Source organism: Giraffa tippelskirchi, chromosome 13 (genome assembly GCF_054371585.1).
Source record: "Giraffa tippelskirchi isolate mGirTip1 chromosome 13, T2T-mGirTip1v1.2.pri, whole genome shotgun sequence".
Lineage (NCBI taxonomy): Eukaryota > Metazoa > Chordata > Mammalia > Artiodactyla > Giraffidae > Giraffa > Giraffa tippelskirchi.
Window position 1 is genome coordinate 32,380,502 of NC_137287.1, and position 22,223 is coordinate 32,402,724.

The 22,223-nt window shown below is 49.5% G+C and overlaps 1 protein-coding gene across 2 annotated transcripts in view; it reads left to right on the plus strand.

Annotated features, from left to right (window-relative positions):
- Nucleotides 1-480: 480 nt before the first annotated feature.
- The window catches only part of GRIN2A (glutamate ionotropic receptor NMDA type subunit 2A), a 450,066-nt gene continuing 428,323 nt past the window's right edge, over nt 481-22,223 (plus strand). Inside the window, exons 1-3 of one of the 2 annotated variants that reach the window (XM_081559277.1) lie at nt 481-628; nt 13,169-13,359; nt 14,801-15,232. In XM_081559277.1, coding sequence (XP_081415403.1) covers nt 14,819-15,232 — 414 coding nt within the window. In that variant the 5' untranslated portion in view covers nt 481-628; nt 13,169-13,359; nt 14,801-14,818. Of the gene's footprint in view, nt 629-13,168; nt 13,360-13,641; nt 13,769-14,800; nt 15,233-22,223 lie in introns of those variants that run through there. The other variant, XM_081559275.1, reaches the window with a different exon arrangement.

Below are 22,223 nucleotides of genomic sequence, written 5' to 3' on the forward strand. Positions count from 1 at the left end.
CCTCCCTTTCGCTCTCAGAGAGAAGCTGTGGGGGGCGGTGCAGAGGAGTTTGGGGTGCGGGTGTGTTGCTGGACACATGCCTGCACAAATCACCTGTACCTTCTCCGGAGGCTGGAGGCACAGGCTGCTCCCTGGGGCTCACTCAGCCTGGCTCCATCAGTCTGGGCTGGGCAGCCGGCCTCCTTGGCAGAGCAGGCCATGGCCTGAGGCTCCCGGGCTCCGCGTGGCTCGGTGAACTGTGCAAGGAAAGGAGGACCTGCCAGCGCGTCACCGGCCAGCTCCCCACCGGGCACCATCTGGGACGCGCTGAGCTGGAGAGCAGGGCGGCCAATGGCAGCCTCCCCCGCCCCGCGGGCCGCACCTCCCCGAGCGCCGCCCAGGGGCGGCGTCAGGACGTCCAGAGAGAGCGCATCCCTCTTCTCCGGTAGTCCCAGAGGGCACCGTCCGACGTAATAAACGAATGTGTGTCAGACCTTTCCTGTGGCTGCCACTATGCTGAGTGCTTCATGTGTGTTGTCTCATTTAATTTGCTCTTCACATACTTCCGTATATTATCGACATTTTATATTACTAGATGAAGAAGCTAAGGCACAGAGAGTCCGAGGGACCTACCCAGCGTCACACAGCTGTAAGTTTCAAAGCCAGGGCTCAGAGTGTTTTTTTTTTTTTCTTTTTCTGTTTGAATTTATTCCTACCTACTGGTGGCTCAGATGGTAAAGAATCTGCCGGTGACGCGTTGGCAGATCCTCCTTTCCTTGCACCGTTCGCCGAGCCATGCAGGGCCCGGGAGCCTCAGGCTGGGGCCCGCTATGCCAAGGAGGCCAGCTGCCCAGCCCAGACTGATGGAGCCAGGCTGGCTGAGCCCTGGGGAGTTGCTTGTGCCTCCAACCTCCGGAGAAGGTACAGCTGAGGCATTTGTCCAGCAGCACACCCGCACCCCAAACTCTCCTGCTTATAATGCAGGAGACCCGGGTTTGATCCCTGGGATCAGGAAGAGCCACTGGAGAAGGAAATGGCAACCCACTCCAATATTCTTGCCTGGAAAAATCCCATGGACACAGAAACCTGAAGGGCTACAGATCATGCGGTTGAAGAGTCTAAAACAACTGAGTGACTAACAGTTTCATTTTCACATATATTGTCTGTTCAGAACAACCTCCCCCCACCAAAAAAAAAAAAACCACGCACACACACCCACTTTAGTTGAAATTGCTCTGAGAAACGGAGAAGGCAATGGCACCCCACTCCAGTACTCTTGCCTGGAAAATCCCATGGACGGAGGAGCCTGGTAGGCTACAGTCCATGGGGTCGCTAAGAGTCGGACATGACTGAGCGACTTCACTTTCATTTTTCCCTTTCATGCACTGGAGAAGGAAACGGCAACCCACTGCAGTGTTCTTGCCTGGAGAATCCCAGGGACGGGGGAGCCTGGTGGGCTGCCATCTATGGGGTCGCACAGAGTCGGACACAACTGAAGCGACTTAGCAGCAGCAGCAGCTCTGAGAAAATATGTAGCTCATCTGAGTTAAAACTGACCATCTCAGACAAGGAAGTTTTCTCTTTTCCGTTCTTATTTTCTCTCTTTCAGTTTCATATTTTGCCCCCTCACTTTTGTTGAGAAATAATTGACATCACCGTATAAATTTAAGGTGTACAGCATGATGGTTTGTTTTACATGTATTGTGAAATGATTACTACAATAGGTTAACATCCATCATCTCATATAGATACAATAAAAAGAAAAAGAAAAGATTTCTCTTTGTGATGAGAACTCTTAGGATCTACTTTCATCAACTTTGCTATAGCTCATCAGCAGTCACTGTGTTGTACATCACAGTCTATTTATGAAAACCTGCCTGGCACCTGAGTCTTGGATTCTAATTTTTGCTCAGTCTCTTGAAAGTGAAAGTCACTCAGTCGTGTCCGACTCTTTGTGACCCCAAGGACTATACAGTCCATGGAATTCTCCAGGCCAGAATACTGGAGTGGGTAGCTGTTCCTTTCTCCACGGGATCTTCCCAACCCAGGGATCAAACCCAGGTCTCCCGCATTGCAGGCAGATTCTTCACCAGATGAACCACCAGGGAAGCCCTTACTTTTGAGCAATTCTATTTGGTCCCCTGCTCCCTATGAGTCTTTGGCTTCTTCTCTGGGCTGCAGGTGTTGGACTACGTTTTCACAATGCGTGCATCAGAGTCGCAGAGTTCTGTTGGGGGCTATGGTGTGGGTGTGGGTGGGGATGGGGGAGGGGTGAGGAAAAACTGAGGATGAGCATCAGACCCCCAGCCTGAGAACTGCTTTTAACCTGAGAGCAAACGCCACTGTTCACTGCTCCCTCTTGTGTGTGACAGGTGGCTTACAGGAGGGGTTATGGTACGTTTCAACACTGGCAATTGCTGATCTGACATTCTTGTGCCCCAAAAGAGGAGGAAAATAAACCTCAGAGAGGGAAAGAGACCCATCTAAAAAGGCCCGGCAAACTAGTGACTTGGGCACATAATGTATTTGTTGAAAGTACAGGTTCTGGAGCCAGACATGAATGGTTCAAGCCCTAGCTCTGCCTAAAACTGGTGGTGTCCTTGGGCAGAGAGGTTCTTGACTGCTAGACAATCCCTGTCTTATTATCCCTAAGTGCTCCAAGTGGGGTGGTTGAGGCCCCAAGTTACCTCACTAAATATGGAAGAACTCAACAACTGGTTCAGCTCTTCACCCCCAAAGCCAACTCTCAATTCAAAAGGCCCATGGTACCTGCATGCCTTTGGACCTGGACCTGACCATTTATGATGCACATTCAGGGCTACCTAGGCTTACCCAGGTAGCTCAGATGGTAAAGAATACGCCTACAATGTGGGAGACCCAGGTTTGATTCTTGAGTTAGGAAGATCCCCTGGAGAAGGGAATGACAACCCACTCCAGTATTCTTGCCTGGAGAATCCCTTGGACAGAGGAGCCTGGGGGGCTACAGTCCACGAGATCACAAAGAGTTGGACACAACTGAGCAACTAACACACAGACACACAGGGGTACCCAAGGACTACCCTCCCTGCCCCCTCCACAAAGAAATAATTTGTAGTGACTTTCCATCTGGCAACCTCCCCTGGGATTCACACCCAGCAGAGTTCACAGACAGGGAAAGGGCCGAGCTTGGGACAAGAGGACGTCATGAGAGACTGTGTGTGACCCTTAGTAAGTGCGTAACCCTCAGTGCCCTCCTCCACGTCTCCAGGCCTCTGCGTCCTTATCATCAAAGAGCAAGGCTGGAGGTTCGATGCCTTCCTTGGGCCTCTGCAGCTTCCTGACTGCATGCTCCAATGAGTCCAGGTGCCAAGAAATACGACCCTTCTCCTCTGGATCCAGGCATTTCCCTGAGAAGTGTCCTCCCTAAGCGCAGACTCATGAATCAGACCAAGTCCTAACTGACGGAGCCTTCCTCTCTATGCTGTGAGTGATGAGACTTTTGAGTTCTCCTGGCCTTGGGAAACTGGCCTCACATGGTCTGGGTACAGGGCTTTCGAAGCGCTGTCCTAAGGGACAGCTCTGACCCAGCGAGAGAGCTTGAGGTCAGGCCAGGTCTCCACACAATGAAGTCCGGGCCCGCAAGGGAAGAGTTTTCTGAAGGACAGGACCGCCTTCCTCTGGGCACACAAGCTGCCAGACACGGGCAAGTGTGAGATGGGGCATAGCAGCGTGGCCACGTCAGGAGCTCTTCCCTGCTCTTCCTCCTGGAGGGGGAGTTGCTGACCTGGTTGGTCCGAATACTCACAGAGATGTGCTTCCTAGAGGGCAGGGTGACTGGCTGATAAAAGGTGACACGCACGTTGGGCTTCCTTCTGCTCAGGGGAGATGCTTGGCCATCTCTTGCTTTCTGCCCCTTCCCTTCAGCCTCACACAGTTCAGTGCCTTCGCTTGATCCAGACCTTTCTGGTTGGTTAGGCAGCCTGGTGGACACCCCGCTCACATCTCCTTGGGCCACCCTGTCTACAAGATCATTTGTGAAACATTCATCCTGATGGCTTTGTGAAATGGAGTATTTCCTGCCATATTGGTAAACAGGATGCCACAGCCCTCAGGGATTCCTGCCTTCCAGATGTAAATGTCCGAGCCTGTGAAAGGAATGATTACAATCAGCCCAGAGGCTTGCATCTTCCCATACACAGAAGAGCACTAAATTCCTTAATTTGAGATATCTGGTTTTTCTTAATTAACAGTAATCTTTTGATATTCAGACTACCTGCCCCTTGCTTGCAACTTCTATATAACCTGACTCCTCGCCCGCCACGCCCCTACCCCACCAGGCTCCCAGAAACGGTTCTCTCAGAGTCACCCGAGATGCTGTCTCCGGGGCTTGAAGTCTTAACAATTCCCAGAGAATAAACGTAACTCTCAACTTTTAGGTTTCATGTATTTTTTTCTTTTTTGCAGTCAACAGCTTCCTGTGTTTCTCTGGGCAGAGGGTGGACTGGAAGGGTGGGGAGTTTAATGCCCCAGGAGTGACCTTCATCCAGTGAAGGATGCAGGGGTGGATAAATGCTCCGATTCCTTGCCATCGAGGGGGGTAATTTGGGGGTGTATTCTTCACCGCCTCCCAGCCAGTCTTCAGCGAGACTGGGACTAGGTAGCACCCAGTTACCATGCTGACACTGACACACCTTTGGTTGGCTTCTTCTTCCCTCTCCCCCTTGGGCTTCCTGGATCTCCTCCCTCCCAAATAGGCTGAGGTTCTTAGCGTCTATCGCAGGTCTGCTTGTGATGTTGTGGTTTATAATAAGACATATATATTTGGTCCTTGTTTCTGGCACAGAGCTCCTAAAACTCTGGGAGTTTCCTAAGCGACTGTAGCATAAAGGTGTCTTTTGTTATGTTAATGAGGCGACTTTGGGAAAGAGCCTAAGAAAGGGGCTGGTTGCCTGCCAGTGGAGCCAACCTCATCCTTAAGAGGATTGGATGTCAGGGGAGGGTAGAGGGCTTGGAGATTGAATTCAGTCACCAATGGGCAGTTATTTAATCAGCGTTTCCCAGGTGGCTCAGTGGTACAGTAATACCACCTGCCAATTCAGGAGACACAGGAGACCTGGGTTCAATCCCTGGGTTAGGAAGAGCCCCTGGAGGAAGGCATGGCAACCCATTCCAGTATTCTTGCCTGGAGAATTCCATGGACAGAGGAGCCTGGCGGGCTACAGCCCATGGGGTCGCAAAAAGTCAGACATGACTTAGTGACTGAGCATACGGATGCCTATGTAATGAAGGTTCCATAAAAATCCAAAGGGACAGCTACTAGGTTGGCGAACATGTGAAAGTGTGGGGAGAGCGGTGTGCCTGGAGAGGGCATAGAAATTCCATGCTCTTTTTGCATACAAAACTCCACGCTCTTTTTGCTTAACTTGTCCTCTATATCTTTTCATCTGGCTGTTGATTCATATCCTTTAACATTCCTTGTAATTAATTGGTAAATATACTGAGTAAACTAGTTTCTTGAGTTTTGTGAGACACTCTAGCGAATTAGCCAAACCAAAGGAGGGGGTCCTGATAACCTCTGATGCATAGATAGTTGGTCTGAAGCACAGATAACAACCTGGACTTGCCACTGGCATCTAAAGAAGAGGGCAGTCTTGTGGGACTCAGCCCTTCACCTGTGGAGACCTAATGCTGTCTCCAGCTAGACAGTTTCAGAATTGAGTTGAATTGTAGGAGACAGCTGATGCTCTTGGAGGGATCTACATTAAGACATATCCTTTCACAAACTTCACTGCAGTGCTGGGAGAGGCAAGATGATTTTACTCACATTTTATTGATAAACAAACTGAAGCCTGGAGAGGTTAATGACTTTTCCCCAAATGGTAGATTGTAGGACTCCAACTCAGTATCCTTTTCTCAGTGGTATACTTTGGTGTCTTCTAGGCATCTTTGCTGTAAGGGAGGATGCTGGGTTGCTTTGGGTGAAGATCAGCAAGGAATGGAGTCTTTTGCTGCTGTCTTCATTTTTGTTCTCAAGACCAACAGTAGATTTGTTTAGAAAAAGATTTGAGGGCTTCCCCTCAAATCAACTTTGCCCTTTGATTTGAGGGCTTCCCTTGTGGCTCAGCTGGTAAAGAATCCGCTTGCAATGTGACAGACCTGAGTTCAATCCCTGGATTGGGAAGATCCCCTGAAGAAGGGAAAGGCTACTCACTCCAGTATGCCTGGAAAATTCCATGGGGTCGCAAAGAGTCAGACATAACTGAGAGACTTTCATTTCACTTTGATTTGAACTATTGGTACCTTAATGGGTTATGGGAGCAGAGAGGGATATTTAGTCTTTTGGTTAAAATAGTATGGAAAGGTTAACTAGTGCCTTGGTTGATCCCAGGGTCCAGACCTTCAAGAAAAGTCACAGGATCATAGGGGCCCTAAGCCAGCTTTGGGCTTCCCTGGTGACTTAGCGGTAAAGAATCCACCTGCAATGCAGGAGATAAGGGGTCTATCCCTGGGTCAGAAAGATCCCTTGGAGAAGGAAATGGCAACCCACTCCAGTATTATTGCCTGGAGAATCCCATGGACAGAGCAGCCTCGTGGGCTACAGTCCATGGGGTCGCAAAGAATCGGACATGACTGAAGTGACAGCATGTATGCAAGGCCGTTTGAGATCGCCTTGTCTAGTCTATGCCTTTCTTTCACAAACAGGGAAACTGAAGTCGAAAGAGGAGAAAGTCCTTAGGGTCATTTGGTAACATGGAGATTAGGGTCTGAAAGAAAATAAAGGAAATAAGTACAGGTAATCAGAGATTGTGCTGAAATCAGGAATCTTGGCATTTGCTAAGTTATTCCATGGCTGGGGCTATCCAGAACACGTGGAACTGAGCAAATATGCGAAGATCTATCTAAACTTTGAGAGAACCACTTCAGGAATGGATTAGTGACGTCTGCCTTGGCACTCCATTAAAGAAAAGGTCAGGAAAGCTGGAATCGTGGATAGCTCAAGTGTTAGTACCCTCAGGCTGGAATTTGGAGGGATGGTGAAGGAAGATCACCAGTGATGAAACAAGGAAGTGGCTGGTTTAGAGTTTCGGTTACCCCCTCCACCACCCCAGATTACTTTTTTGCTCTATCCTTCTCTCTCAGAATTCTATCATACCATTTTGGAATCCCCATAACCTAGTAGAATGCACACACATTTTATTTTACACAGCAGACAATTAAAGCAAACATTTTGGATCCTGCTCCAAATTTTGCCTTTAGCATCTTGTCTCTGCTAGTACTAAAGTCCCACTTGAGTCTCTCTGTTTCCCCATATACAAAATAAAAGGGTTGGGCCAGCTCACTAATTCTCAAAAACATTCGAAGGAATAATAGTCCTGCAGGATGGTAGCAGGTATTATATGGAATAGCTTTCCATGATTAATATTTTTGGAATATTGCTGGACTGATAAAAACATTTTTTAAAACTGCAAAGCATCTTAGATCTTTACTAAGAATCCACCTTCAAGTTACTCAGGTAGGCAGAGTTCCCCAGGTTTATTTGGAAACAGAAAATACGTCAAACGTGATAGTCTTTAAAGGTCTTTCAGCTTCAGAATGCTGTAATTTTTACCAGTTTCCTTTGAGATGCATAATCAATGATTGACTCGCTTTAGATCTCTCCTGCAGATATGATATGGTGGTTGATTTTTAACCACAGTGTTTAAGTGGCTCAAAGCAAATGGCAACCCTGGGGGTCATTTCTTTAGTTGAGCATTTGAAGATAAATCAATTGAACCAAGAACAATTGAAACAATTTGTTCTTTTAAGACCAGACTAGGTTATTTCAATTACTTTAATGATGTAAATAATGTGATAAAACCAACAGGCAGAACTGACTGCAGAGACTAGGGGGCCTTTTGGGGGGGGCATACATAGCTTTTGTCGGCATAGTTGCTATGAAGGTTTTCTGTCTGAATGTTTCAAGTAGCAAAATCCTACACAGTGCCCCCATCCCCCTCAACACACAGTTATAGTCTCCATCCACATGTGGTGGAGTTCTAGGTGCCTGACCCTCAGTGGTTCTCACACTGGGGAGATGTGCAGCCTGGGGCAGCCTGTGTCTGCCATAGAGACAGACTGTTCCTTCAGATGAAGGGCCGTCTTCTTTCCCTATTCAAAATAGGTCACACTTGTTTGATCTACCTTTCTGCAAGTCTGGTCATGAATAACTTCAAACTCTTCATATCAATAGTTTTCATCAAGACTATTTCAGCATCAGCATTAACATGAAGGGGTGGAAAGCACAGTGGGTACTAACCAGGGAATTTTTTTTTATTTTAAATTAGTTTATTTATCTATTTTTTAACTTTACAATATTGTATTTGTTTTGCCATACGTTGACATGAATCCACCATGGGTGTACATGTGTTCCCCTTCCAGAACCCCCCTCCCACCTCCCTCCCCATCCCCTCCCTCCGGGTCATCCCAGTACATCAGCCCTGAGCACCCTGTATCATGCATCAAATCTGGACTGGTGATTCGTTTCATATATGCTAATTTACATGCTTCGGTGCCATTCTCCCATATCATCCCACCCTTGCCCTCTCCCATTGAGTCCATAATACTGTTCTATATATCTGTGTCTCATTTGCTGTCTTGCATACAGGGTTATCTTTACTGATTTACTAAATTCCATATGTATGTGTTAGTATACTGTATTGGTGTTTTTCTTTCTGGCTTATTTCACTCTGTATAATAGGCTCCAGTTTCATCCACCTCATTAAAACTGATTCGAATGTATTCTTTGTAATGGCTGAGTAATATTCCATTGTGTATATGTACCACAGCTTCCTTATCCATTTGTCTGCTGATGGGCATCTAGGCTGCTTCCATGTCCTGGCTATTGTAAACAGTGCTGCGATGAACATTGGGGTACGCGTGTCTCTTTCAATTCTGGTTTCCTCAGTGTGTATGCCCAGCAGTGGGATTGCTGGGTCATATGGTAGTTCTATTTCCAGTTTTTTGAGTAACCAGGGAATTATTAGCATCACCTATGGAATTAAAGGGCTTCCCAGGTGATGCTAGTGGTAAAGAACCCACCTGCCAATGCAGGAGATGTAAGATATGTGGGTTCAATTCCTGGGTCGAGAAGATCCACCGGAGGAGGGCGTGGCAACCCACTCCAGTATTCTTGCCTGGAGAATCCCCATGGACAGAGGAGCCTGGCAGCCTACAGTCCATGGGGTTGCAAAGAGTGGGACATGACTGAAGTGACTTAGCAACCTGATGTGAAGAACTGACTTACTAGAAAAGACCCTGATACTGGGAAAGATTGAAGGCAGAAGAAGAAGGGGACAACAGAGGATGAGGTGGTTGGACGGCATCACTGACTCCATGGACATGAGTTTGAGTAAGCTCTGGGAGTTGGTGATGGACAGGGCAGCCTGGCGTGCTGCAGTTCATGTGGTTGCAAAGAGTCAGACACGACTGAGCGACTGAACTGAGACATGCTTGGCCTCACCACTGAAGATTTTGATGGTGGATATCTAAAGTGGGAGCAGGCATCAGTATTTTAAAAAGCTCTGCATATAACAACCCACATGTCCGATAGGAGACTGGATACATGAAATGTGATGTATTCATTCAAAGGAAAGCTACTCAGTAATAAGAAGAAAAAATGATGTTGTTACATGCAGCAACGTGGACATTAGGTTAAGTGAAAAAATCAGTCACCAAATAATATATACAATGTAGAATTACCTTTTAAATGAAGTTTTAAAATAAGCAAAGCTTAAAACTCAACATTCAAAAAAATGAAGATCATGGCATCCGGTCCCATCACTTCATGGTAAATAGGTGGGGAAACAGTGACAAACTTTATTTTCTTGGGCTCCAAAGTCACTGCAGATGGTGACTGCAACCATGAAATTAAAAGATGCTTGCTCCTTGGAAGAAAAACTATGACCAACCTAGACAGCATATTAAAAAGCAGAGACATTACTTTGCCAACAAAGTCCATCTAGTCAAAGCTATGGTTTTTTCTAGTAGTCATGTATGGATGTGAGAGTTGGACTATAAAGAAAGCTGAGCACTGAAGAATTGCTGCTTTTGAACTGTGGTGTTGGAGAAGACTCTTGAGAGTCCCTTGGACTGCAAGGAGATCCAACCAGTCCATCCTAAAGGACATCAGTCCTGAATATTCATTGGAAGGACTGATGCTGAAGTTGAAACTCCAGTACTTTGGCCACCTGATGAGAAGAACTGACTCATTGGAAAAGACCCTGATGCTGGGAATGATTGAAGGTGGGAGGAGAAGGGGATGACTGAGGATGAGATGGTTGGATGGCATCACACACTCTTTGGACATGGGTTTGAGCAAGCTCCAGGAGTTGGTGATGGACAGAGAAGTCTGGTGTGCTGTAGTCCATGGGGTCACAAAGAGTCAGACATGACTGATAGACTGAACTGATCTGAATACGTGGCATAAGAAAACGTAACTGGTTTCTACTAGGAAGTAGTAGCATCAACAACAAAGGGACACAGGGCACTTTGTAGGGGTGAGAAAAATATTCTGTTCCTTGTTTTGGGTGATATGTCTACACAGATGCATATCACTTTGAAACTTAAACTGAATCCTTCAAAGATGCATTTTATTTTTATATAATTTATGTCTTATTTCAATAGAAAAAAAAAAAAGCCCAACTTCTTCAAATTAGGGTCCTATAACCTGTGCTAAAGTCCGAGAAATGATCATCTCCACCCAAGAGATGGGCCCAATCCAGCTCAGCCAAGTTACAGCTTCAAGAAACAGAACACTTCCCAGTTCTCTGCCTTATATCACACCACTCCACAATCCTACCCTTCAGCATTTCTCCCATCCTTTCTCTGTGGATGATAAAACTCTGGAGAACTCAGCATACAACCACCAACTTAATAAAAAACAAATAGGTGTCCAGGAGCTGTGCTTCCATTCCTGTCTCCATTTCAGTGGCCACATCTGCACTCCTGGAAGGGGTCCCTTCTCTCCCAGGTCACCTTGTGGTTTATTGAACACCTACTACGTGCTGGATCTTGGGGACTCCTTTAACAAGGAGTTGCCTCATTTTCAAAATAACCCTGAGAAGTTGATTTTTTTTTCCACTGTCTTCCCCATTTTCAGATTAGCAAATCGACTAAGAAGATGAATAATGGCCCTGGAGGTGGCACCAGGCAGGTTAAGTGGAGGACTCAGGGTTAGAACAGTGATTGCAAAACTCCTTACAATTTAAGGTCTCATTTCTTCCAGAGCCTGAGGGGAAAAAAGCAGTGTTGGAAGGAGAGACACACACAGTGTTGGAAGGAGTGTAAAAGGGTCAAAGGTCCTTACCTGGTGATGCATTCCAAGCCCAGTTACCAGAATCCAAGTCAGTCAGGCCCCACACACCCAGGAGTCCCACGCTCTCTGGCTTGACCCTGCTGGTAGCTTAAAAGTGGCAGCTTCAGGGCGACTTTTGTTTGGTATAACTTAGAAGACAAGAAAGAAGCAAGTGGAGGGTGTCGAGACGTCTTTAGTTTTAGGATTGTGGCTCCCTGAGATCAGAGGAGTGGGTTCCTGTTTGGGGGTGGCGAGGCACAGGGAGAGGCAGTGGAGCAGATTCTGTGGCGTGTGTGTGTGTGTGTGCGCGCGCGCGCGTGTGTTGGCGCGCCTGTGCGTGGAAGGGGGATTGCTGTACCCAGCGCGAGGCACTGGGGGAGGAGGAAGCGGTAGCAGAGATCTGAATAATTGATTCCTCAGCCGCACCAGACGCCTGGGAGCGGGCGGAGATCGTGGTTTCAGCACCACGGACAGCGGCACGCCCGCCTCAGGCGCCCCCGCCGCCAGCCAGCCGCCTATCCCGGCCTTACCGACGCCGTGCGCTCCAGGAGCCGGTGGCCGCGCTCTGCGCCGCCGCCGAGGGACTGCGGGGTCTGCCTTGGCCCGCCTCCGGGGAGGGCGGCTGCGGACGGGAGACCCTCTCGCCCGCCGGAGCTCCAAGCCTTTTCGGGTTTCGCGGGGGCTGCAGCGTCTCGCCGACTGAAAACAAGTCCCCAAGTTGGCGTGGGGGGCGCCCCTGCCTTCCTCCTCCTCTTCCTGCGAGGCGACCGCAGCAGAAACACGCCTCGGGAGCCCGGTTTAGCCAGTTCTGTGAACCAGGGTGGCCGGGAGCTCTCCGGACTCCCGCCGGGAAGTGGGGAGCTGAACGCCTGGCGTGGAGCTGGCCCCGCAGCTAAGGGCTTAGAGGGAGCTGCCTTTTACCCCCTCCCGCGCCTCTCTCGGCCGGGGACCGCGGGGATCCCCGGCCACACGCGAGCGCGCGCTCCCACATCCACTCACACACACACTCGCCCTCACACATCCACTAGCCCGGAGCCGAGGCTGCGGAGAGGGCTCTCTCGCGCGCTCGGAGGACCGGGGCAGCGACTGTCCGGAGTGGGGCAGGAAGCCCAGCTCGGGCTCTTGGAGGGAGGCGCCGAGGGCTTAGCCAGAGCATGGGGCCCGCTGAGCGCTGAGAGTCGCGGCCGCAGCCATCAGCCCTGGAGATGACCAGGGGCGGCCACTGCTGAGAACTATGTGGAGAGAGGCTGCGGTGAGTGCCGGCGCGGGACGCGGGGCCTCGGCGGCCCCTTTGGGAGGAGGACGGTGGGAGGCTTTCATAGGAGGGGCGACAGGACTGCAGGAGGGTCGTTGCGTGGGGAACATCGCACCTCCTTCGGGGGTCTGGGGCCGAGGGAGCTGGAGTCCTTTCCTCCCCCTCTCCTCCTGCCGGCACATCGCAAACTCAGCCCGCCCCTTCCCCCACCTCAGCCCCCATTCCCTCCTCTTTGTCTTCCTACCCCCCTCCTTGCTCAGAAGCTCCTGGCCGCACAACTCCCGGCTGCCGGGGCCGGGGAGGCGGCAGGGGGTGAGAGCCGAGGTGCCCTGTTAGCTTCTCGAGGGTGGCCAACCCGGGGCTCCGGTTCTCCTGTGCGCCCCGGGAGTGAAGCTCTCCATTTCGGCCACACGGTTTTAGGAGCCGCACTGGGAGACGTCTCAGGCACGAAGCTTCAGCTTCCCAGCTCGGGCCGAGCCCCCACTGTGCGCTCAGGTGGCGGGGGTGAGGTGGGGGGGCTGTGTGAGCATTGCAGACTGCAGTCAGTCGCCCCTGTCCCTCCTCCTCCCCTCCCCCCGCCCGTGGGCTGACTCTGTCTCTCCGTCTCTTCTCCGCCTCGGTAGAGCCCTGCTGCAGAGCCTCCGGCTGGGATAGCCGCCCCCCGTGGGGGCGATGCGGACTGCGCGGGACGGCCAGGGGAGCGCGCGGGGGCCGCAGCATGCGGGAACCCGCTAAACCCGGTGGCTGCTGAGGCGGCCGAGATGCTCGTGCGCGCAGCGCGCCCCACCGCATCCTCGACCTTCTCTGGCTACAGGTACGTCCCAGCGGGAAATCTGGGCCCCGCCGGGGTTCCGGGAGAAGGAACAGTCGGCGGGAGGAAGAGCGGGAGAAGAAGGATCCGGGGAGAGAGGGAGCGAGAGAGAGAAAGCGGGAGACGGCGCAGCAGGAGCGAGGCGCGGGAGGAGCACCAGGGGGCGCTGCGGCTCCGCGCTCGCGGGGCTCCGCCGAAGAGCGCCGAGGCCGGCTCGAGTTCGTCCCAACTTCCTCCCGGCGCCCGGCAGAGCCCGGCCCGAGGGGCGCGCGCCTGTGCACGCGTGCCCGACGACGCTGCTATCTGCTGGCGGGCGCGGCCGTGCACCTGGCGCGGTCCATGTGTGGGCACTGGCGGAGGACACGTGTGGACTCCGGATGTCCTTGGGCCCCTCTACTGCGGGCCTGCGGAGGTGCGCAGAAATGCGCGTGTGCCTGTGAGGGTGCGCGGCCCACTGCCCACGTGCACCTAAGACTTGGTAACAGAATCTGAAGTGGGAAAGCCTGGGGTCGGGGGTGGGCCAGTGCTTCACAGTTCACGTCCGTCGGAGAGCTTCTGGGGAGCCAACCTTCCCCCCGGCCCCCAGCCCAACCCACCGACCCCCACGCACGTTCTTTGCCAGCTCCCACGCGTCGGCCCGCAGTGGGGACGTGCCTCCCCTCCAGAATTCTGCACTGCACACGGCGTGCGTGAGAGATTGTGTGTATGTGTGTGTCTGAGCCTGTGTGTGCACGCGCGCGTGTAGGGGGCGGGTCCTGGGGCTGCTGGCGGTCGCTTCCTGGCCCCTCTGCGCAAGGTGGGGCGGACCTTAAGTTTCCTCCAGGCTCCCTGGATTCTTGGGCGCACGAGCGAGCGTCCTCACTTCCATGCGCTTGGGGCGGACCCTGCTTGAGAGGTGCGGGGTCTGCCGTGGGTGCTGAGTGGCGCCAGGTGGGTAATGCACCCCCGTGGGTTCGCAGCGGGCAGGGACAGTCAACTAGCCTTGCGCCGTTGCTCAGCCGCCTCCGCACGCCGGGGCTGGTCTGTACTTTGCGCCGTTTTCGCAGGGGGCGGGGTCGGTAACTTGGTCTCGCGGGGGTGGCAGAGGGGTGGGTGGAGGGTTTGCTCCGTGCGCCTACATCAGGGGCAGTCGCCAAGTAGTCCCACTTGGGGAGTGCGGTGGGAGATGTGGGTTGAGTCGAAGAGAAGAGAGGAGGCTGAATGCGAAGGTGGGTTTGGGGACAGTTTCGGAAAATCAGCCCCGACTGGAGTTGTGGGCAGAGTTGCAGATGGGTCGAGGGACGGGGATGGCCAGGGGATGGGGAATGAAGTCAGAGACTCCAGCAGCTCTCCCTGGGGTGTTTTCCGTACCTGGCTCCCGGAGCAAGGGGCTGGGTCGGTAAACCCCCTCCTCTAGAACCCTCGCGCACCGCCGCGGCGCTGACTCTTCTTCTCCGCCTTGCAGGGACCGTAAGTGGCGACTATGGGCAGACTGGGCTACTGGACCTTGCTGGTGCTGCCGGCCCTTCTGGTCTGGCGCAGTCCGTCGCAGGGTGCGGCGGCGGAGAAGGGTCCCCCGGCGTTGAACATCGCCGTGCTGCTGGGTCACAGCCACGACGTGACGGAGCGTGAACTGCGAAACCTGTGGGGCCCCGAGCAGGCAGCCGGGCTACCCCTGGACGTGAACGTGGTAGCGCTGCTGATGAACCGGACGGATCCCAAGAGCCTCATCACGCACGTGTGTGACCTCATGTCAGGGGCGCGCATCCACGGCCTGGTATTTGGGGACGACACTGACCAGGAGGCCGTGGCCCAGATGCTGGATTTTATCTCCTCACAGACTTTCATTCCCATCCTGGGCATCCACGGGGGCGCATCTATGATCATGGCTGACAAGGTAAGGCCGGGAGGCGACGGGCTGACCGCTCACCAGTCATATGGTGACCACTGCAGGTCTTTGGGAGCCCCTGGTGTCCGTCTTAATCTGAAAGGGGGTTGTGGCCACCGACCCTGGGGAGAACCAGGTCCTGCTTCTCCAACCTGGAATCAAATGGAAATGCTTTCTGCTTTGGTTCTGAAAGTGGGGGTACTCGGGGGCACCTTGGGTGTGCCAGGAAGAACTCAGTAAATGCAGAAGTAAATGGGGTGGTAGAATGTTTAGAGATGGCTGGGTGGTGCACAGAGGTGAGCCTGGGGGCAACTTGAAACAATAAGGTTTATATTCCTACAGTATCAGTTTTACCTGATTATGTTGTGGCAAATGTCCATTTTTTCCCCTACTAAATGCCACGGAAACTATTTTTAAAGGATCAAACGTGGGGATATTGTGGAATAAAATGCAAAGTTTTAGGTAAAGCAGAAAAAGGCAGAAAAATGTCATGTTTCCACAGACTCTCTACAATTAAAGTAAGTGGGGTGGGAAGTCTGGGGAGCCCTGGGCTAGTGGCACACAGGTCTGCGTTTCTCCAGGGGAGTGGCTGTGAGTGGAGAGAAGGGACCGCTGACCCAGAGCATGGAGGGGCTGGGTGTTCCTACACGTTACCTGGGTGGGACTGCCCGAGTCTCCGAGGCCCTTAGATGGAGGGGTTGGCTCCCAAGGGTGGCTGTTGATAACATAGTTGGAAGGTGTCCCAATGAAGGAAAGGTGTCCAGATCTCTTGGCTTAGAGTGGGAGGGAGGGTCTTTCTGTGGATCACCTGGGGGTGTTGCTGTGGAGAAGAGGGGTCTGGAGATTTGAGTGAGATGTTTTGAGGGCCTGGTTTGAGAACTGTGCAGAAGTGAGGGGGGAAAGGAGAAGCAAGAAGAAGGATGAGAGAAAAGGGGAGGGTTGGTGTTTGTGGGTGCCCTGTGCTTCTATCTAAGCCCTGGAAGAGAAATGGGGGGGGGTGTCATGAAGGGAAGGGTGAATGTACTGGTGTACTGTGGGTCCCCAGTCCCAAGACCTTTCTGGAGCGTGTTCCTTAGATAGCAGGAGACATTCTAATGGAGCCAACAGACATTTATCATAGCACTTTGCTTCTGATGCTCTCAAAGCACTTTTACATTCATCAAATCAGATTCTACTTCTGCCTCCGCAATTCCCACGAGCTCCTTTGGGAACCATATTAATTCTTTCAGGTCTCCTGGGCTGCGGCACATTCTGTCGAAATACACAACTGATGCAGTATCTTATTAAACATTCATTTTAAATGGTTTGCAACCTAGCAGAATTCCTATGTGTGGTAAAGTATTTTCCCAACCATCTCTCAGTTTTTTGAGGGGGGGTCCTTTCTGGGATGAAATAAGTAGGAAATAGCTGTGTCTTGCCACTGATATGTGGCCATTTCAGAACTGGCAAAGGTCTTAGAGTCTATTAGAGCATCCTGTAGCTTTCAGGTGAAGAGATTCAGGCTCAGGACAATTAAAGACTTAGCTAAGACCACACGGTATGTGATGGAATTAGATCTCTGGTTTTCTGGTCCTTTGGTTTCTGACAAAGGCACAAAGAAGGAGAAGAACAGCGTTTCCCAGCAGGGTTTTGGAGTGTGATTTTGGGATTTAAATATTATCACTGATTCCTTCTCCCTTCTGAAGTTTTGATGGAGCAACATGCACTTAAACAGGAGCCATATTGAAAGTGAAATTTTTGTATCGACTAGGGCCCGGCACAATCAGTGGAGAAATATGGTAAAAGCTGAATAAGAGAAGTGGCTTGAAGCTTAGGCTGGGGGAGGGGGTGGTCTGAGTTGGTAGGTGTGGGGCCTGGGCTCTTACCTGACTTACCCATCTGACTATAGACAAAGAAGCAAGAACAGCAATGGGCTCATAGTTAGCATCCCTTTCACATGCAGTGACCTGTCCACGTCAGGCTCTGACTTACTAGACCTCTAAGAGGGTATTAGGAAGGGAGTTTTGAGAAGTCCAGAGTATAGGGGTGGAAGCCTCTTCTCTTGCAGAATAAAACTGCCTTATGGGGATTGGACATGAGTGTGACCCCACTTAAAGAAGGAAAAGGACCTCAGGAAGGGGCAAGAGGAAGATCAGAAAGGACGTTTTCAGAGATGTCAAGATGAGAGACTGATTTAAGAGGGGGTGGAGAGGAGGGGAATAAAAGGGTGCCTTGGCTCAAAAATAGTGAAAGGAGTTGGATGGTCTTCATTACTGTTGGGGCTTTCTGAGTTGGTCTTGATGGCGGGGAATCAAAGAAGCCGTGGGATAACATTAGGGTATATGTTGGATCCCCTATGGGAGAAAAGTGATGTTAAGAGGAGTGGGATTGAAGAGTGGAATTTCGAGAAACCTGATTGTGTTAAAAAAAGGAAAGAGATTGTCTGGGATGTGAACAGCCCTTCCTTCCATTAGTAACACGTTGAGTTGGTTTGTGTCTTTGCTGCCTGTTTCTATGGAGTTGCAGTTTGGCTCTGAAGAAGCAGTCATGGACATCGCCTTGTTTGGGTGTGGCCATGGAATCTGAGTCTCCCCAAACCGATAGGACCTCTCTGTCCTCCCTTAAGATGACATCATTTGGTAAAGCCCAGCACATACCTGTGTTGTTTGCACTTCTAAATCAATAACATGATCCGGTTTCGGTGAATAAGAATGGCAGTTAATTTGACTATCAATTAAATTGAGCCCCTCTCCCCAGTTCTTACCTTTTCCCCAACCTTCTTTACCCTTGGTGGGGCGGAGGAAATAACAGAGCTTGTAATGACTGAAATGTGCGAAGTGGCAGATTTTTGTGGTTTAATTTAATTTACAATGGAGACATTAATTTTTGCTTCTATCACTGGGTGGTCTTGAAATATAACTAATTTAGAGGTGAAAATAATGTTCAACATTGATAGAGTTCTAACCTTGTCTTGGTTTGGCCATTTTGATACCATGAGCATGAAATACACTCTGGTTTTAGTAACAGCCCTAGTAAGTCAAGCGTAGATACTGGACCTTTATGTTGCTGCTCAATGTCCTCACCTCCTCCTCTCCTTCCCCCCTTATTCCTAACTGCTCCACGGGAGGGAAAAGGCAAGGCTTACATTTTAGCTTCATCCATCCATGTCAGTTACTGCGTGGGTTTTGCTTTATATATTATTTCTATATATACTTCATCTCCTCTACTGGAGTGTAAGTTCCTTGAGGACAGATTTTTTTTTTAAAGTGTTTATGTGTATATGTATATTTGAAATAATGATACTCCTCCTCCACAGACAGTTTATAAAAATAATGTCTTTTCATTACAGAGCACTTAGAAAGTATATTAAAGTTTAAAGAAGAAAATAAAAATCTCCCTTTAAATCTTATCGCCAGGGGTAACCACTCTGGACTCTTGGATCTATTTCGTTTTGAGCTCTATGTATTTAGTTATAAGTTCAGGATTATATTGTGTGTATATGTTGTTTTGTTTATTGTACTTTGCATCCTGTGGACTTTCTTAGAAGATACAGGTTTTTTATTTATCCTGGAAGAATCCCAGCCGTTATCTGTTTGATGTTTCCTTTCTAACGTTCTCTTTTTCTCTATATTTAGTCTCCCAATAATTTCTCTATGTATCTGAAACATTTTTTTAAGCTCTCTGTCTCTCTGTGCTACATTTGTACGGTGTTTCTTCAATTCTTTATTCTAGTTAACCAGCTCTTTTCATTTGTGTCTGGTATATTGTTTTGCCTATCTGTGGAGTCTTAAATTTCAACACTGATTCATTTTATTTCTAAGATACATAACGGTTTTCTGCTTTTGTTTTATTTAAACAATATCTTCTCATACCTTCCTGCTTTTGTTTTGTTGAAACCTCTTCTCACTTTCTGGATGTAAATCCCTTCTGTCCCATCGAGGATTTAAAAAATACTTCTTATGAAGTCCTTCTCTGATTGCTCTAGCATCTTTTCTTCTTTCCGTGTGAATTCTTCCATTTGGTAGAGTTTGATCATTGGATATCCTCATGTGTTCTCGAATTTTTGTTTGTGAACTTATTGTCAAGGCAATTTTATGGCTTTTTCTGCCTGTAGCTGTAAGCTGGTGTGTTTTTTAACCAGAGCTCTTGTCAACAGCTCAGCCCAGAGCTCTTTTTCTGCTCTATACACTCTGGTGCAGGTAGGGTCCTGGTCTCCTGTAGGCGCTCTCATTCTGGCTCTGTTACACATGCAGGGACATTCTTGTGGCTGTGACCCACGGTGGATGGTGCAGACGTTTCGTCCCCATTCACGGTTAGCTGCATGTTTTGGGTCCAGTCCCGCCTCTTGTCCCCTTGGTAGATCTTGGGACCTCTGCTCCCATGGCTCATATCAAACTTACTCCCCCATGCACTTTGATTCCTCCTGGAATTGTAGAGTCTCATCTTTTGATTCATTTATTTTTAGGGAGCGCCTTCTATTTTTGATCTGTGATTCCCTTATTTTCAAGCAGCATTTTATAAATTTTGAGATATCTAAAGTTTGATCTATAAATTCTGTGTCTTAGGAGCAGAAGAGGGAGGCAGCTGAATGTGTTCACTCTGATTTTGACCCAGTTATATTTCACAACCTGCTTTTATTTCTTTCAGGTTTGATTATATAGTCTTGGAATTTTTCCTTGTCATTAAATCGACTTCTCAAACATGATTTTAAATGGTGCAGAATGTTCTGTTTATACCACAATGATTTAAACTTTTCTTCTATTTTTTCCCACCTTTTAGTAAGGTTGATTTCTGGTCCACATATGTGTTCTTTTTGGCATCTTGCACTGATCTTTGCTTTTTGCCTTCGTTTCTGGGTACATATATGGTGACTGAGTGAATCGAGTCACTGGTTTGGATGCCAGCCTGCTGCAGTTTCTGGAAGAACTTACCGTGCTGTGGGTCAGGGTTTTCCACCCAGTGCTTGTTCCCAAATGCTGACTGATTTCATGGGTGTGTATCAAGTCTCTTCTTCTCTCTAGTGGGCAGATAATCACTGGCCATCCTGAGGATTAACAGAAGTTGGGGGCTTCCATGTGAGAGGCCTCCATAGCTCTGCGGAGTAACAGCTCACCTGTAGGAGGCTGCTGCACTCGTAACCCAGCAGCTCCGAGTTTGGGTGGGAGTGATGAGCCTGCCCATTAAACTCAGAAAGCTCCTGGAAAGGGCAGACACACACATCAGAAGGTCGACGGAGCCCACTCAGATCCTGTTGTAGAGGCATCAGGGGTTCCCGGGAGAGTGAGTGGGGAGGCCTATCTTTAGCCTTTAGTCAAATGCAGTCATCACTCCTCGTCACAGAAGTCATGGAGAACCACCACCCCGAGAGGCATGGTGACCTTTCCCTGGGGCCCTCGGGGTCCCTGGTCATTACCTGGACCCTTGATAGATGTGGTCTGGTGGGGCTGGGGGAGTGTTCATCTTCTCTTTGGTAGCCTCACATGGAAAATGCTTCTCTAGGTAGAGTGAGGGGGAGACAGAAAGATAATGAGAGAGAGAGAGTGTGGAAAATCTCGGATTTGTAGCAGGGGCTTGGTGGCTTCTAATAAGGCCATCATGAAAAGGAATGGTTATAATGTTACTGACTAGTGTGGTTTGTTCTACTCTGTCACTTAATTATTTAAATTCGAATTAGTTGCCAACATTTTAAAGTTAGGCGGTATCACATTTTTTTTTTTTTAGATCCAAATTTCATGCTTCTTTGGGAAAAGCAGAAGGCTTGGTAACACTGGCCTTGCTTCTCCCCATAGTGACAGGTGGCTGGAGCTGAATAGTGCCCCTCCCCCCTTAAATTGGAGAAGGAAATGGCAACCCATTCCAGTATTCCTGCCTGGAGAATCCCCATGGACAGAGGAGCCTGGTGGGCTACAGTCCATGAGATTGCAAGAGTTGGACATGACAAAAGCGACCTAGCACCTCCTTAAATGGGCCTGATGTTTGTCCCTCCTTCAGACTCCAGTTTGCCCACTTCACTCATTTATGTAACAGAGTTGGTCCTGAAGGCACTGGGGTTTGTGACCCCTGATATGATGAAGAAAGAAGCTGGCCTTTGTTAAGGGGGTCTCTCCCGGTCATCTCTCCCGGTCATTTTCCTTCTCTCCCAGGACTGCGCCATGGGAGGTGGAAAATTGAGGGTGTGCATGCAGCCACGTTGCTGCATTCACAGCTGCCACCCCTAATCCACTGTAGCATTTTGTCCTTTTTTGACCACAAGCCCTAAGTTCTTCTCAACATGGTCCTCCAGGAAGCCACTACCAAGTTAGTTAACTTGAGTTCACTAATTACCAAGTTAGTTAGCTTGAGTCAGAAGACCTCAGAATACCCTAGATGAAGAGTCTGAGCACCTAAATTCCGTTTCCAAATAGCAGTGTGACTTTGAGAAAGTCTCTTCAGCTTTCTCTGCCTCAGTTTCTCCTTCTGTGAAATGAAAGTTTAGGGAGATACTATCTTCTAAAGCCTCTTTCCAGCTCTGAAAATTTTATCGCCTTCAAGAAAAGACTGGGAAGAAACATAACAAAATATGAGCCATGGTTATCTTTGGGTGGTTTGTTCATGGCTGTTTTCATCTTTAAAAAATATCATTACAGCATGGCTAATAAGTTGAACCTTGAGTTAGAATGTCTGGGTTTAAATTCAGGTTTGGGTGATCATGGGGAAGTTGCTTCCTGTCTCTGAGCCTTAGTGTCTTCATCTTTAGGATGAGGACAGTAATAGTACCTGCTTCCTAGAGTTATGAGATTTAAATGAGATAATAGATATAAAGTATGTAGCTTAGTGCTTCACTCTTAATATATACTTATTATAGGAATGTTACTGTTATTGTGTCTATGTTTTGTGGTTTTTATTTTTCTCCAAAGTACATGTGTTTGCTTGGTCACTCAGTTGTGTCTGACTCTTTGCGACCCCGCAGACTGCAGCCCACCAGGCTCCTCTGTCCTTGGGGATTTCCCAGGCAAGAATACTGGAGTGGGTTGCCATGCCC